This window comes from Sciurus vulgaris (genome assembly GCF_902686455.1).
Source record: "Sciurus vulgaris genome assembly, chromosome: 8".
In the NCBI taxonomy this organism is placed as follows: domain Eukaryota; kingdom Metazoa; phylum Chordata; class Mammalia; order Rodentia; family Sciuridae; genus Sciurus; species Sciurus vulgaris.
In genome coordinates, this window is record NC_136468.1 from 147628990 (window position 1) to 147641902 (window position 12913).

The following is a 12913-nucleotide window of genomic DNA, read 5'->3' on the forward strand; positions in this document are numbered from 1 at the left end:
TGATCTAGAAAAACACGTCATTCTGTGTTGACATGCAAGTAGATCTGTCAGGAATGAGGTTCCAAAACCTGACGTGTTTGTGGATTTGCATCACTGAAGCTGGATTTGACCTTGCAGGGTATTTTTGTTTGATTTGGTTTAGTTGTTCTCCGGGGTCTTCATATCCATGGCTAATAGCTTGCAAGTAGGGAAAGTAACTGGGCGAGGGGGCCACTGTCAGACTGCCAGACACACGGTCCACATCACCTGCAGTGCAGCCGGCCCACCCAGTGGCCCAGCCCCATTTACACACCAGGGCAGGCCTCTCCACACCTCCCACTGGTGCGCCAGGGACCCCGTTCATCCCAGCCTCCTCTGAGCAGAGAGCCGAGAACCAGGAAGCAGGGAAGGCAGGGAAGACAGTCTTGGAGCTACCGCCAAGAGGAATGGAGGCTGACCTCTCCTCCCTTGCCCTCTTGCCAGCGTTCGGAGGAGGTGCAGAGGAGCCCACCTGCGAGAGCCCCTGCCCTCCAGCCTTCAGACTTTCCAAGACTGGGATCTCGCCTCACGCCTGCAAACTCCTCACCGGTCTTGGACTACCCCTGAGCAAGGCAGGCCCTCACTACAGGATTGGGCGGGAGACTAAGGCAGACCTGAGCTGAGCTCCTGTGGGAAGCGCTGCTGGAAACCACCACACTGAGTCGCTCCTCCCGCACGAGAGCAGATCCTTCTCCCAGCAAGCACCCACCCAAACAGCCTTGAGCTTTGCTTTCTGACCACATCCAAGAGAAGCGGCATCCATGGCACTCATAACACCCTGGAAGCTAAGGATGGCAGGAAGGGGGCCATTTGCCACGCCAATGACACTGCTGCTCTTTTGTCTTATTTTCTTTCACACTAAGTTAACTGCACTGCCAATGCACCCACATGCAACTTAATCATCCCTACCTGTGACTTAAGCAAACACATCCTTTCTCCAACCAGCTGCGCTAAGGACATCATGACATAAAACATTTCTGGACCAGGTTGGAAAATGTCCTCAACAGGTTATCTCTGATCTTTCACGACAGATTTTTTTTTTTTTGGTGCTGGGGATCGAACCAATGGCCTTGTGCGGCAAGCACTCTACCAACTGAGCTACATCCCCAGCCCCTGAACTGCTTTACAACAGCACTTAGCAATTTAAGGAATACACATCTTAATACACACTGTTAATGAAAATAAGCTTTATTACATCAAGTAATAAATACATACAAAGATGCAAACAGTTTTAGTCATTTTCTTCCAGATGTCTTGATCAACTTACAATAAACACAGAACTGAAATCTACATACAAGTCTTAGTATGAAAATTTTCGGGGTCCTTGTTAGATTTGGCAGGTTGCTCTTTCTTCTGTATTTATAACTTGTGCATTCTTAAAATTGACTTCAAAGCACTAAGAGTCATGCAAATGCTTAAGCAAAAAAAGTGCCATTAAGCAGAATCTACACTGTATGGCACATGGGACCAGCTAAGTGAAGCAGGCGGTCAGGATGCATTAAAACAAAGTCCTTGGGATCAACTGAGCTTATGAAAAGGAACAAAGAACAATTTGGGGGACATAAAGTATTCAAAAGATCAAAGGGACACTGGTATCTTGGAGCCAAACAACAGTTTGCTGTAAAATAACTTCACATGCATCTTTTAAATCAATGCTTTAAAAAAAAAAAAAAAAAAAACCCTGGGTCATTCCTAACTATGTAAAATGCAAATCCTAATTAACTTCCAAATATTTTCCCAATATTTTGAGACTGTGAATCTTGGGAGAAAAAACTAAACTGTTATCATTTTGAAAACAAGTGTTTCATCTGAACAGGGAAGATGAGCTGTCACCGCTCACTGTCGAGAGACCCTCCCAGCAGACAAGGCGGCTAGGACCTGGCATTCCGCTCTGTTTCAGCTAAGCACTCCCGAACCAGACCTCGAGCGTGGATGATGCCTGAAAGACACGTGGAGGTGGGGAGTCGGCCTGGTCAGGAACCCAGAGGCAGAACCCGTTCCAGAACAGGGGCTCCACCATAAGACTCTCAGACTGTCACAAGTTTGAGGCCAGCCTCAGCACGTTATTGAGACCCTGTCTCAAAAAATAAAAATGGCTGGGGATGTGGCTCAGTTGTGAAGCACCCCTGGGTTTAATCCCTGGTACCCACCCCCAACCCTGGGAAAAAAAAAACCTCCGACTGTGCCCAGGATGGTGGCTCACACCTGTAATCCCGGATGCTCAGAAGGCTAGGGCAGGAGGATCAAAAGTTCAAGTTCAAGGCCAGCCTTGACAACTTAGTGAGACCCTGCCTCAAAATAAACAGAAAAAAGGGCTGGGATAGCTCAGAGGTAGAATACGTGCCTAACGTGTGCAGCACTGGGTTTGCCAACGTCTCAAAAAGTGAAAATAATACCTCAGACTGGAAAGGAACTTAGAAACTACACACAAACAACCCAAAGCCAGGCGTGGAGGTGACACCTATGGGTCCCCACTGTTAGAGGGTGGAGCAGGCAGATCACGTGGGCCCTGAGATCAAGACCAGCGTGGGTAACACTGAGACCCCCCTCCAATAAAAAACCCAAATATGTGCGCTGTTAAGGGACACTGACAGTCCCACCCCACTCTCAAAGTCCCTCCCTCCTAGCCAAAGCTGTCCCTGCACTCAGGGTGGCACCAACAAGCTATCCTTCAGGACATCCCACTGGAGGCTGGGAGAAAAAAGTGTCTCTGCCCAAAAGTTCTTTTACATTGGACCGAATGTGGCTTCTTCAAATTCTAAATCCTAGAAAGGCTGGGCCAGTGTCAAATAGGCAAGAAGAAACCCCCAGCCCACAGGCCTTGGGCACAAGGGGACCCTGCCCACGTGTTCAACAGCTTCCCCCAGGAACAAGAGCGGCCCTCTGCGCACGAAGCCCCCTACCGTGTATCTCTGTGGCTTGGTGGCTGACTTTCTTTCTGCTCCTACTAAACTTCCTGAAATCCTGATCTCACTTAAACAGACACGGAGGATTCTAGTCTAGTATATGACTTAGAGGCCACTGTGATCACCTCTCCAAATCACCAGCAGCTCGGACCAGGCGTCCACACCTGGAGACCTTGCAGTCTGCCTCAAGTCCAGAAACTCTGTAAGCAGCAGACAGCAGATGTCCCAGGCTTCTGGGGCCTCAGGTCCACCACTGCTATTCTACTTGGCTGTGGTGGGGTGAAAGCAGCCAGTCCAAAGAGATCTTTATTTATAGACATTGAAGCCTGAATTTCATATAATTTTCATGTGTCCCCAAATCACTTTTTTTTTGCAACCAAAAAAACTGTAAGAACCATTCTCAGTTCATGGTACAGTTTGCCAATCTATCAACAGTGCTTCTGCTGGGTGCAGCGGCAGATGCCTATGATCCTGGCCACTTGGGAGACTTAGGCAGAAGAGTCACAAATTCCAGGCCAGCCTGGGGAACTCAGGGAGGCCCTATCTCAAAAAAATAATAATAATAAGATGCCGGGGATGTAGCTCAGTGATAAGAGCACTCGTCTAGCATGAGTGAGGCCTAGGATCAGTCCCTAGTAATGCAAAAAAATGTTTTTAATTAAAAAATAATGCTCCTAACTCCTCCACACCTTCCATACCCTTTTTCACCCTGGGACACAAGCTGGGTTAGCGTGGGCTTGGCTGTCAGCTGGGTGGCAGCACCAGATCCTCCTCGTGACTGGGGAACCAAGCCTGCCCAGGACACGTCCTGTGGTGGTCGACTGGTACAGCCACATTAGCTCATGTCGACTCAGTCACTGTGTTTTTTTTTTTGTTTGTTTTAAGCAAACTGCAAACTGCCTGTGAGGCTTTGGGGTCTAGCACCTAGGACTCTCCATTCAGGAAACCAGCACTCAGTTACCAGACTACCCAGCTTCCTCTGACGGCCAAGCAGCAGGCCTTGGAAGAAGAGCAATGCCCCGCTCATGCCTTCCAGGTCAGGCAGGGTGGGCTCCAAGACCCTCGCCCAATCCCTCTGCAGCCAGGGTCTCAGACTCTGCCAGTCCCCATCTGTACCCAACCTAGCTTCAGTCAACCTCTTCACAGTGGTTTCCGGAACATGGGCAGTATCTTGTTCATGGCTGTGGCCTTGGCCCCTGCTGTGGCCGGGAAATAACCCCAAGCACAGCCCCCACTGAGGCCACAGGTTTACAACCAAAGAATGTTCCTCTCCCCTTTTTCTCCCAAACGGATTCTCTAACCTCCTTTTTACCCCCTGATGGTACCAGAGGTTGAACCCAGGGGCACTTTATCACTGATCGACATCCTTAGCCCTTTTTATTTTTTGATTCAGGGTCTTGCTACGTGGCTGACACTGGCCTCAGCCTTGAACGAGGACCGCTCCTGCCTCAGCCTCCCAAGTCACTAGGATTACTGCTGTGCTTCACCACTCCCGGCATTTTTCGAACCTTTTAAGAACCCACAAATCCCTCCTGAGCATAAATGAATCAAGGGCCCCAGATCCTCTGAACAGCCGCCTTCTCTAAACTAGAAATCCTCCTCTCCCTGCCTGCACCTCAGGTCACGAGGTGGCAAGCTACTGCGCATCCTCCTCCCTTGTTCCTGTGACATCACCCTCCGGGCCTCCCTCTCTCCTCGTTCACAAAGGAACCTGAAGGTGCCCCACACCTGAAGACAGACCTACCCACTTCCTTGGTCCTGCTCCAAAGATGTGGCAGCAGAGGGCAGCGTGGACAACTAGAAGCCCTGAACTCCAGGCCGTCCAGCAACCTCCAGCCACCTCTGTGCAACACTGCCCAGGAAGAGCCTGCTGCACCTGGCTCCCTGCTGGTATCCCCAAGGGGAACAGAGCAGGCAGTGCACACAGCGTCAGGGTCTGAAGCAGGCAGGGCCTCCCCAGCAACATGCCAGAGTCAGGGTGCATTGCAAACTCCCCCTGAAATTTCCAGCCTTCACCGGCCCTCCCCCATCCCACTGCCCCACCCAGCGCCACCACAGCACAGCAGACTGTGGGGCAGGGGACCCTTCTCTACCCTCCAGCATTTTCCCAAGAAAACCTTTCAGTTTTTTGTTTGTTTGCTTGTTTTTTATTGAGATGGATATCACTATGTTGCCCTAGCTGGCCTCAACCTCCTGGGGACTCACGTGATCCTCTGGCCATCGCCTCCTAAGAAGCTGGGACCACAAGCATGGGCCACCAAATCCAGCTTTAAGAACATCTTTCAAAACAGGGACTGGACCAGCCCGTGGGGACCCCGCCTCTGCTTACCTCGCTTCAGCCTCTCCATGGCGCTCTTGCTCCCCGCGTAGGTGGGCCGGATCTCCTTCCCCAGCTCCTCGATGATGGCCAGCAGCTCCGCGTACTTGCTCTGGGGCACCTGGCTGTTCCCAGTTCCCTAGAATCAAAAGGACAGGGTTTCAGATGCATTGGACCTGACCCCAAGGCCATGTTAGGGCCCCAGCCACACACAGGCACCGCCCGGGGCAGGATCAGTGGACAGAAAGCCTGGCCGTGGGCTCCCAGGACTGTGGGGACAATGCCAGAGAAGACTGACCTCCACCCTCCTATTTTCATCCACTTGGAGACCACCCAGTGTCCAAAGCTCCTTTACACCCCAAAGGAAAAAAAGAACCAGCCGTCTCCAGGAATTCATAGGGTTTCCCCAGGATCATGAGGAGACAGCGTCTCTGGGGGCTGAGTGTCCACAGCAACGCGAGATGGAAGTCGCCCCAGGGTTAAGTGGAGATGACAACTCTGAGACCCCAGACGCAAGGCCCAAAATGTGTCAGATCTCCCTGTCCTCCCCACTGGCGGGGCCCACCCGCCAGAATGTCTCTCTCCAAACCACTGCCAGCCAGCGCCCCAGCAAGCACCCAGATGAGCGAGGCGCCTGGGTCGGGCCACTCCTCCTCCTGGGCCTTCTCAGCCCCCGGTGGCACCAGGGCAGCCAGCTCCCTCTGCAAGGCCCTCGCCTGCTCCTCCCGCTTCTGCCTCCTCTGTTCCCTGGCCTCAACACCAGGCCTCGAGGCCTGGCCTGGCCGCCCGGCCTCCTGGCGCAACTGCCTCCTGGCCTCGCGCGCCTCGCGGCGCCGGCGCAGCATGGCCAGGGCATTGCGCTGCCGCTCCAGGCTGCGCCGCTGCCCGTCCTCACGCCGGCGCCGCTTCTTCAGGCGGTCTCTCTCGCGGGCCCGGGCCTGCTTCTCCTCCTGGGACAAGACGGCCTGCCGGGGCATGGCTGGGGAGCCGCACACAGCAACAGGGAGGCTGCCTTGGTCCAGGTGCAGCCTCCATGGCGACCCCGGAACCCAGCCTGGGGTCTGGCCCAGGAGAGAATCTTCCAGTGGGTGGCCAGGGCTGGGAGAGGGCCCGGAACCTGCCCAGGCGCCAAGTCCCCCGGGGTGTGGCTGAAGTGGTGCCCCTCCCCCCGAGTCCCCTGGAGGTTGCAGGGGGCAGTCCCACCAGGGGCAGAAGTACTTGCTTGGGGACCACGCTGGTAACCGCCAGCTCTTGATGAGCGGCCTCACCTGACCCAACGTACAGGCCTCTCTTGCCAGGACCCACCAGAGGTGTGGGGTGGTGGCCTTGGCAGAACTGCACTCATGAGCTGTGGGACCGTCCCTGTGCCCACCCCTCCTCAAACCTCAGCGTCCCCTGCAATTCAGTCCTGGGTGCCCCTCCATCCTGACACCTCAAGTCCTGACCGTGGCGGAGCCAGGGCCCTGCGAGGTGGCCAGGACACCGCGTTGGTCTGCCCGTCAGCGCTTCCCCAGTGCACAGAGCACGCTTCCCAGGGCCAAGGCTCTCCGGCCAGGCTGTCGCCCACACCGCCCTACCTGCGTGTAGCCCAGGGACGGCGGCCCATAGTCGCTCAGCAGCTGGCGGTACTGTGAGGATGCTGCCATGCTGGTGGAAGGCGGGTGGATGCTTCCAGCTGTGAGGGAGAGAGAAGGGTCAGCTGCAGCCCTGGCTGGCAGCACCCAGGCAAGGACACTGGCGCCCAGGCCACCATCTGTGGTCTCTGCTCGTCGCAGGGCAGAGAACTCTGCTCTTGACCTCCAAAGGCCACATCCCTGACGTAGCCTCGACTACTGACGGTCCCCGCACAGAATCCCATCCCAGCCTCGCAAGCCTCCCACCACGCAGGGACTGGCACCGCAGAGGAAATCTACCCTTCTCAGCCTGTCCCTGGGTCCTGCACACCAGAGGTTGGTGACCCAGAGCCACGTCACGGAGTCCCCCAGGACTAAGATCTCACATACACGGAAGCCTTTCTGTCCCTGTGTGCCTGGTCTCTGTGCACAATACGTAACAGAGACCAGAAGGCCTCGAAGGAACCAAGCCCAACCCTGGGGGCGACAGGTGCCTTGCACACTGGAACAGCACTCTTAATATCTCAGCCTGTGTGCCTCAGACAAGCCCCTCAACCACTGAGCCAATGTCATTTCCTCCCCAAAGAGGAAGGACTCCTGACAGTTTAGGCCCCCAGGGCTCTGCACCCCAAGAGGGGAGGGCAAGGCCCCACCCATGGAATGCAACATCTGGGCACGCTGTCTGTAGCCAGCAGTTGGGGACCAAGTACAGTCCAGAGCCCAGCTAAGATAAGGATGTCATCTCCCGGATGTGGGGTGGGGAGGCCTATACTGGAACATGCAGACCCATAATGGCGTCCGAGTGGCCATTAGCGGGTAAAGGATGACCTACAGAATTACAGACAGCGGTAACCATGGAGAATTTACCTAGCCCTCCTCAGCAGCTGCCTGCCTGTCGCCCCCTGAGCCAAACGGTGTCTCTCTCACACACAGCGGGCTCCGCGGACTTGGCCCTTGGGATGGACAGCTGGTGCCAGGCCGGCCGACAGACCAGCTGCTCATTTGGTAAGAGCGAGGGGAGGGGCAGGAGGAAGTTCAGGAGCCCCAGGCTGCTGGGGAGCTGGGAGGGGCCCTGAGAACCCTGATCCAAGCCCCTAGCTGCAGAGAGGCTCCGAGCCACAGACGAGGTGGAGCAGCAAGCTAGCGCCCCACAGTACATCCCTCTGTCCAGAGGCTGAGGACAGCAGCTGAGGTGCCTTCCGAGGTGGGTGTCTGCCTGCCCCGATTTCCCCACTGGGGCCCAGGTCTCTGCTCCAAGTGTGGGTCTGGATCCTGAGCTGCACTGTCCCACGCTAAGCCCAGTGTCCACACCTCTCAAGTGGGGGTGCTTAGACTCCTGTGCTAGGGGGACACAGACAAGCACACCTATGACCTCCATCCACAGACACTGTGGCCACACAGCCACCAGCACACCGGCAGGGTGGAGACCTTCTGTTCCCTGACCACAATAGCCAAACCCCAGCGTCCGGAGCCCTCAGGTGTGGCCTGAGAGTGTTCTGGGTGGTATAGGCTTCACAGTCCCAGGTTTGGGTTCCAATCCTGACTGCTACCGGCCATCACACCAGTCTGGGCTCAGAAAGGCTAAGCAGCTGTAAAGGGCGGCACGTCACCGCACAGCACTTCAGGGTGGTTAAAGACGCCAGCACCCCACAGGAGGCGGCTGGCACATCCTCGAAGCCTCTGGACCACCTCCTGCCACCTGTCTCTTGGAGCTCTTTTCATAATTTCTCACCTCCCCTGGGCTAGGGGCCCATCCCAGCTGCTCCACCCCTGGCTGAGTGACCTCAGACAAGGTGCTTCCCTCTCTGGGTCTCAGTTTCTCCATCTGTCTGAGGCAGTGCTCCCCAATTGAAGGTCTAGAATCTACAGTTTGATGGGGTCAGGTTTGGGCAGGGGGAGAAGAGGAATAAGTCACCCCACTGTAGTTGAAGGAGTTGAGCAGTGGCTCAGAGACTCACTTTCCTGCCACCCAGGTGCAGAGGCAAGGACCCTGATTCACCTGGCCAGATCCTTATTCAGTGTTGGGGGTGTGTCTGGTCCCGGGAGAGTTGGTACCAGGGCCCCGAGTGCCACTCACGCCCAGTCCTTCCTGCGGACACAGGGACCTGACCAGGGGAGGCCACCGAGAGGCAGCTCCACGTCAGCACAGGCCCGTGGAGCAGAGCATCTCAGACAATGAGCACAGTGTGCAGGGAGCCGGGAGGGCTTGGCAGAGGCCAGGAAGCTCCTGGGGCCAGGCGCAGCTCCCCGCCCCCACGCCAGACAAAGAGCAGCCTGGGCCTGGGGAGCTGGCGGCCTTCCCGCCACTTGGGGCGCCTGGGGGGGCTCTCGGGCGGGGGAGGCGGGGGCTTTGTCTAACTCCACCACTGCCACCGCCGGCCAGGCCGCAGCTTGGCAACCCGTGAGCAGGAGGCAGGGCTGGAGGGCGTGAGGAATGATGACAGGGAAGCCGCAGGAGCGGCAGCGAGAGTCCATCTTGGATGCAGATGGCAGGGGAGAGTGGGCTTTCTGCAGAGGGGTCCCCCAGGAGGTGGGTGGCCCCCCACCAGAACGCCAGACCCCTGGGAACCTCTGCATTCCTCCTGGCACTCCTCCACAGGAGAGAGGGAAAAAGGCGCACAGAGCTGCTAGTTAGCCCGGGGCAGGGAGGGCTTCAGGGTCCAGCGGGTGCCTGTCACTGTAACCCCAGGCCCGAAAGGTCCCAGTCTGGGGCCTTCACCCCAAATCCCCCATGACAGGCCCGAGATCTCTGGCCCTGTCCAGACTGGCAGCACCACCCACCCAGACACAGATGGAGAATCCTGCAGGAAATCCTACCTGGCAACGAAGCCTGTCTTTGTAAGGTTTGCGGACCCCAGGGCGGCGGGAGAGGCCGTTTAAGGAGAAAGCGCGGCTGCCTGTTCGGAGGGCGCTCAGAGCCCACATGTGAGCAATTCAACTCTCCCTTACTAGCACCCTGGAGCTTAACCCTTTCCCAGCCCCAAATGTCAGCGCCTGAGAACTTACCAAAAAAAAAAAAAAAAAAAAAAAAAAAAAAAACCCCACACCTGCCTTTTGGGTCTTTCTTGGGATTTTTGGAGTGATGGAACCAACGATTGCAGGCAAGGCCTGAACTTGAAGCCAGCCGCCAGCGTGGCATATTTGACCAGGAGGACCAGGCCCCCGGCTCCTCCAGACCCTTTGCCCTGTCCGAATGCCCCACCCGCAACGCACCTCGCTTTTTAAGTTTAGTCTCAGCCAAGTGTCTACGGAGGAGGGGCGCCAGGGAGGGCACGCAGCCGGCGCCTCCGAACACCGCGCTTTCACGCTGCTCCCCAGGGCGCCCTCGGTCCCTGGGGCCAGCCCCGGGGCGCAGCCTAAAGCTGCCTGACAACTTCTGGAGGAGTTTCCGGGGAGCGCTCGGCGCCGGCCCGGGAGGGAGAGGAGAGCCCCTCCGACTTCTGCAGAGCGGCCTGCCGGGCGCGGACGCGGAGGCTCCGGGGCGCAGACCTGGGGCCACCGCTGCCCCCAGCGCCCCGAGGCCCCCGCAGCCCCGGCTCTCCTCCAACTTCCCTCCCTCGGCGCTCGCCCAGGCCGCGGCCCGGCCCACCGCCCCCAGCGAGCCCACCGTCCCCGCCGCCCGCGCCGCCGCCCTCCCGCGGCCGCGCACCTGGCCGCCCCCGCACGCGCGCCCAGCCGGCCTGCGCCCCGCGCCCCCCGCGCCCGGCCGCTCCCGCCTCCCGCCGGCAGGGGCCCTCGCCGAGCCGCCCAGAAGCCGGAGGAAAAAGGAGCCGAGAGAAAGCCTCCCCCGCCCGGCGCCCCGCGCCCGCGCCCGCGCCCGCCGGCGTGGGTCCCCGCGGCCCGCCCGGCCCGGCCCGGCCCCGCGGCCGCCGAGCGCCCGGCGCACCCGCCAACTTTGGCGGCGCGGGGATCATGGCGGCGGCGCGGCGCTGCCCCGGCCGGGACCCGGCGCCCGGCGCCCCCGGCCGCCGCGGGCCCCCCGGGCACGCCGGGCCGGGCCGCGCGCGCCGGCCCCCAACTTGGCGGCACTTGGGGCGCGGCCGCGGCGCGCTCACTCACCGGCGTTGAGGGCGGCGGCGGGCATGTGCGCGGCCAAGTTCGGCTTGTACGACATCCCCCCGGGCGGCGGGCGCGCCGGGCGCAGCCGGGCCAGGCCGCGAGGGCGGCGGCGGCGGCGAGGCCGGGCGGCGGCGCGGCGGCCCCCGCGTCCCCGCGCCCGTCCGAGCGCCGGCCGAGCGCCCGCGCACTTTTTGTTGTTGACGGCTCGGGCCGCACCGGCAAATATGGCCGTCCCTCACCCTGACACCGCCGCAGTATATCACCCATACATCGGGCGCGCGGCGCAGGGGCGGCCGCAAACTTTGAGCCGAGCCAGCGGGGCCGGCCCGGCCGGGAGGGGCGCGGCGTCAGGGGGCGGCTCCGCCCGCGGCCGCGCCCCGCGCCTCCGGCGGCGCTCGGCGCCCGCAACTTGCCAAAGTTTGGGGGGCTGGGGTCCCGGCGGCGCGCGCGGCCCGCGCCCCGCTGCCCCGGCGCCGAGCCCCGCGCGCTCCTCGCCGTTCCCGAGCCGCCGGCGGGAGCCGAGAAGTACTTTTTTTTGGACTGTGGGGGCAGGGGTGGAAAATTACCTGGAGAAAATGGTGGCGACTGGTCTGCTGCCGAGCGCGCAGATTATTCCAGATGCCCGGGGCCGGCCGTGCCCCGGCTGGAAGGGCCCGCTCTTGACATTGATTCCGAATACATTTCGTGTCCTGCCCGCGTTCAGTGCTGTTTAACCCCTTAGGGGCCGCGGGCTCCTCCGAGACTGACAAAAGCCGGAGGCCTCCTCCCCCGGAACACCGGCCCTCGCGTCCACGTAATCCTGCACGGTAACTCGTGCCAGCATTGCGGGGGAGCGCCTGCTGTATGCCAGGCACCGTTCTAGGCGCTCGGGGAACAGGGGACGAACTTGGCCAAGTTTCTGCTCCCCGGGAGTTCGCGCTGCATTTTCTGACCCTCCTTCCACCCCACCCCACCCCCACCGACCCCGGGTGGGACTGGCACGCAATCGGCAAACGTATTTAGGGTCCGACGAACATCCTCCCTAAGGTACTACATGTTGGAGTTCGGCCTGAATAGTAATGCTCGTCGGATTACATAAAACGCCCACCCTTTTCTGTTGTTTTGAATCGCCATGGTTTGCAGATTTTTTTAATTAGTCACATTCAAACATCATCTCTGGATCTGGTGACAAAGGCGTCCACCTCTCTGCCCAAGAAGGAAGGCACACCCGCCCAGGCCTCCCCTCCTTCCCTTAAGAGCTGAAGGTGCAGGTGACACCCCCTCCCCAGCTCAGCCAGCTCCCCTTGCTCAACTTGAGGCCAGCTCTAGGGAAGGCTGCTCAGGGACATTTTTTTTTTCCCCCCTCAAGAAGCAATGAATGCCACCCCTCCTGCACTGGTCAATACAGATTTAAAACAAGCCTATATGCAATCTTACATTTAAATTTTAATCTTAAAGTCGCATTTCCAGAAGTAAAAAAGAAACATGAAATTAATTTTAATATATTGTGTTTAGCACAAGTGATCCAGAACAGTATGGGTTCAGTATATAACAAATACATAGAAAATATTAATAAGATACTTGACATTCTTTTTATCATATTAAGTCTTCAAAACCCCCAACTGTGCATCTTGTCTTCATGGGACATCTTAACCCAGACTAGCATGGACTAGCATGTTCCAAGCTCTGGATGGCCACGGTCACCATATGGGTCTGTGGCAGGAGGATCTTTCAGCAGACACACAAGGTACTAATTCTGCCCCCCACCTCTCTGTCCAGGCCTCCACTTTCCTGGGGCAGGAATTCAGATCTCAGTGGCTGCCCAGACTTTTCCATGGGTGCCTCAGCTAGCCTGTTTCCATGATCTCATATTTTCTGCCATGATTCCTGCCCCCTCACTTTAAGTCCTGGTCTTTTAAAATAAAAAAATATTTTTTTCCCTTTATTTCTAGTTGCAATATAATTCACTTACCATGAAACACAACCTTTCAAAGTACACAATCCCATGGATTTCAGTTTAT

General features: G+C 58.1%; 1 protein-coding gene across 4 annotated transcripts; it reads right to left on the bottom strand.

Moving 5' to 3' along the window:
- Positions 1–1188: 1188 nt before the first annotated feature.
- On the bottom strand, positions 1189–11805 carry CDK2AP1 (cyclin dependent kinase 2 associated protein 1). 4 transcript variants are annotated; one of them, XM_079149402.1, is made up of 4 exons: positions 11480–11805; positions 6819–6916; positions 5254–5380; positions 1189–1957 (listed from the first exon to the last, which is right to left on the bottom strand). In XM_079149402.1, the coding sequence occupies exons 2-4, from the start codon at positions 6885–6887 to the stop codon at positions 1890–1892; spliced, it is 264 nt and encodes an 87-aa protein (XP_079005528.1). In that variant the 5' UTR covers positions 6888–6916; positions 11480–11805; the 3' UTR covers positions 1189–1889. The 4 variants fall into 4 exon arrangements, with proteins under 4 accessions (XP_079005528.1, XP_079005526.1, XP_079005527.1 ...); XM_079149400.1 differs by lacking the exon at positions 11480–11805 and adding an exon at positions 10914–11390; XM_079149401.1 differs by lacking the exon at positions 11480–11805 and adding an exon at positions 11153–11386.
- Between the last annotated feature and the right edge of the window lie 1108 nt (positions 11806–12913).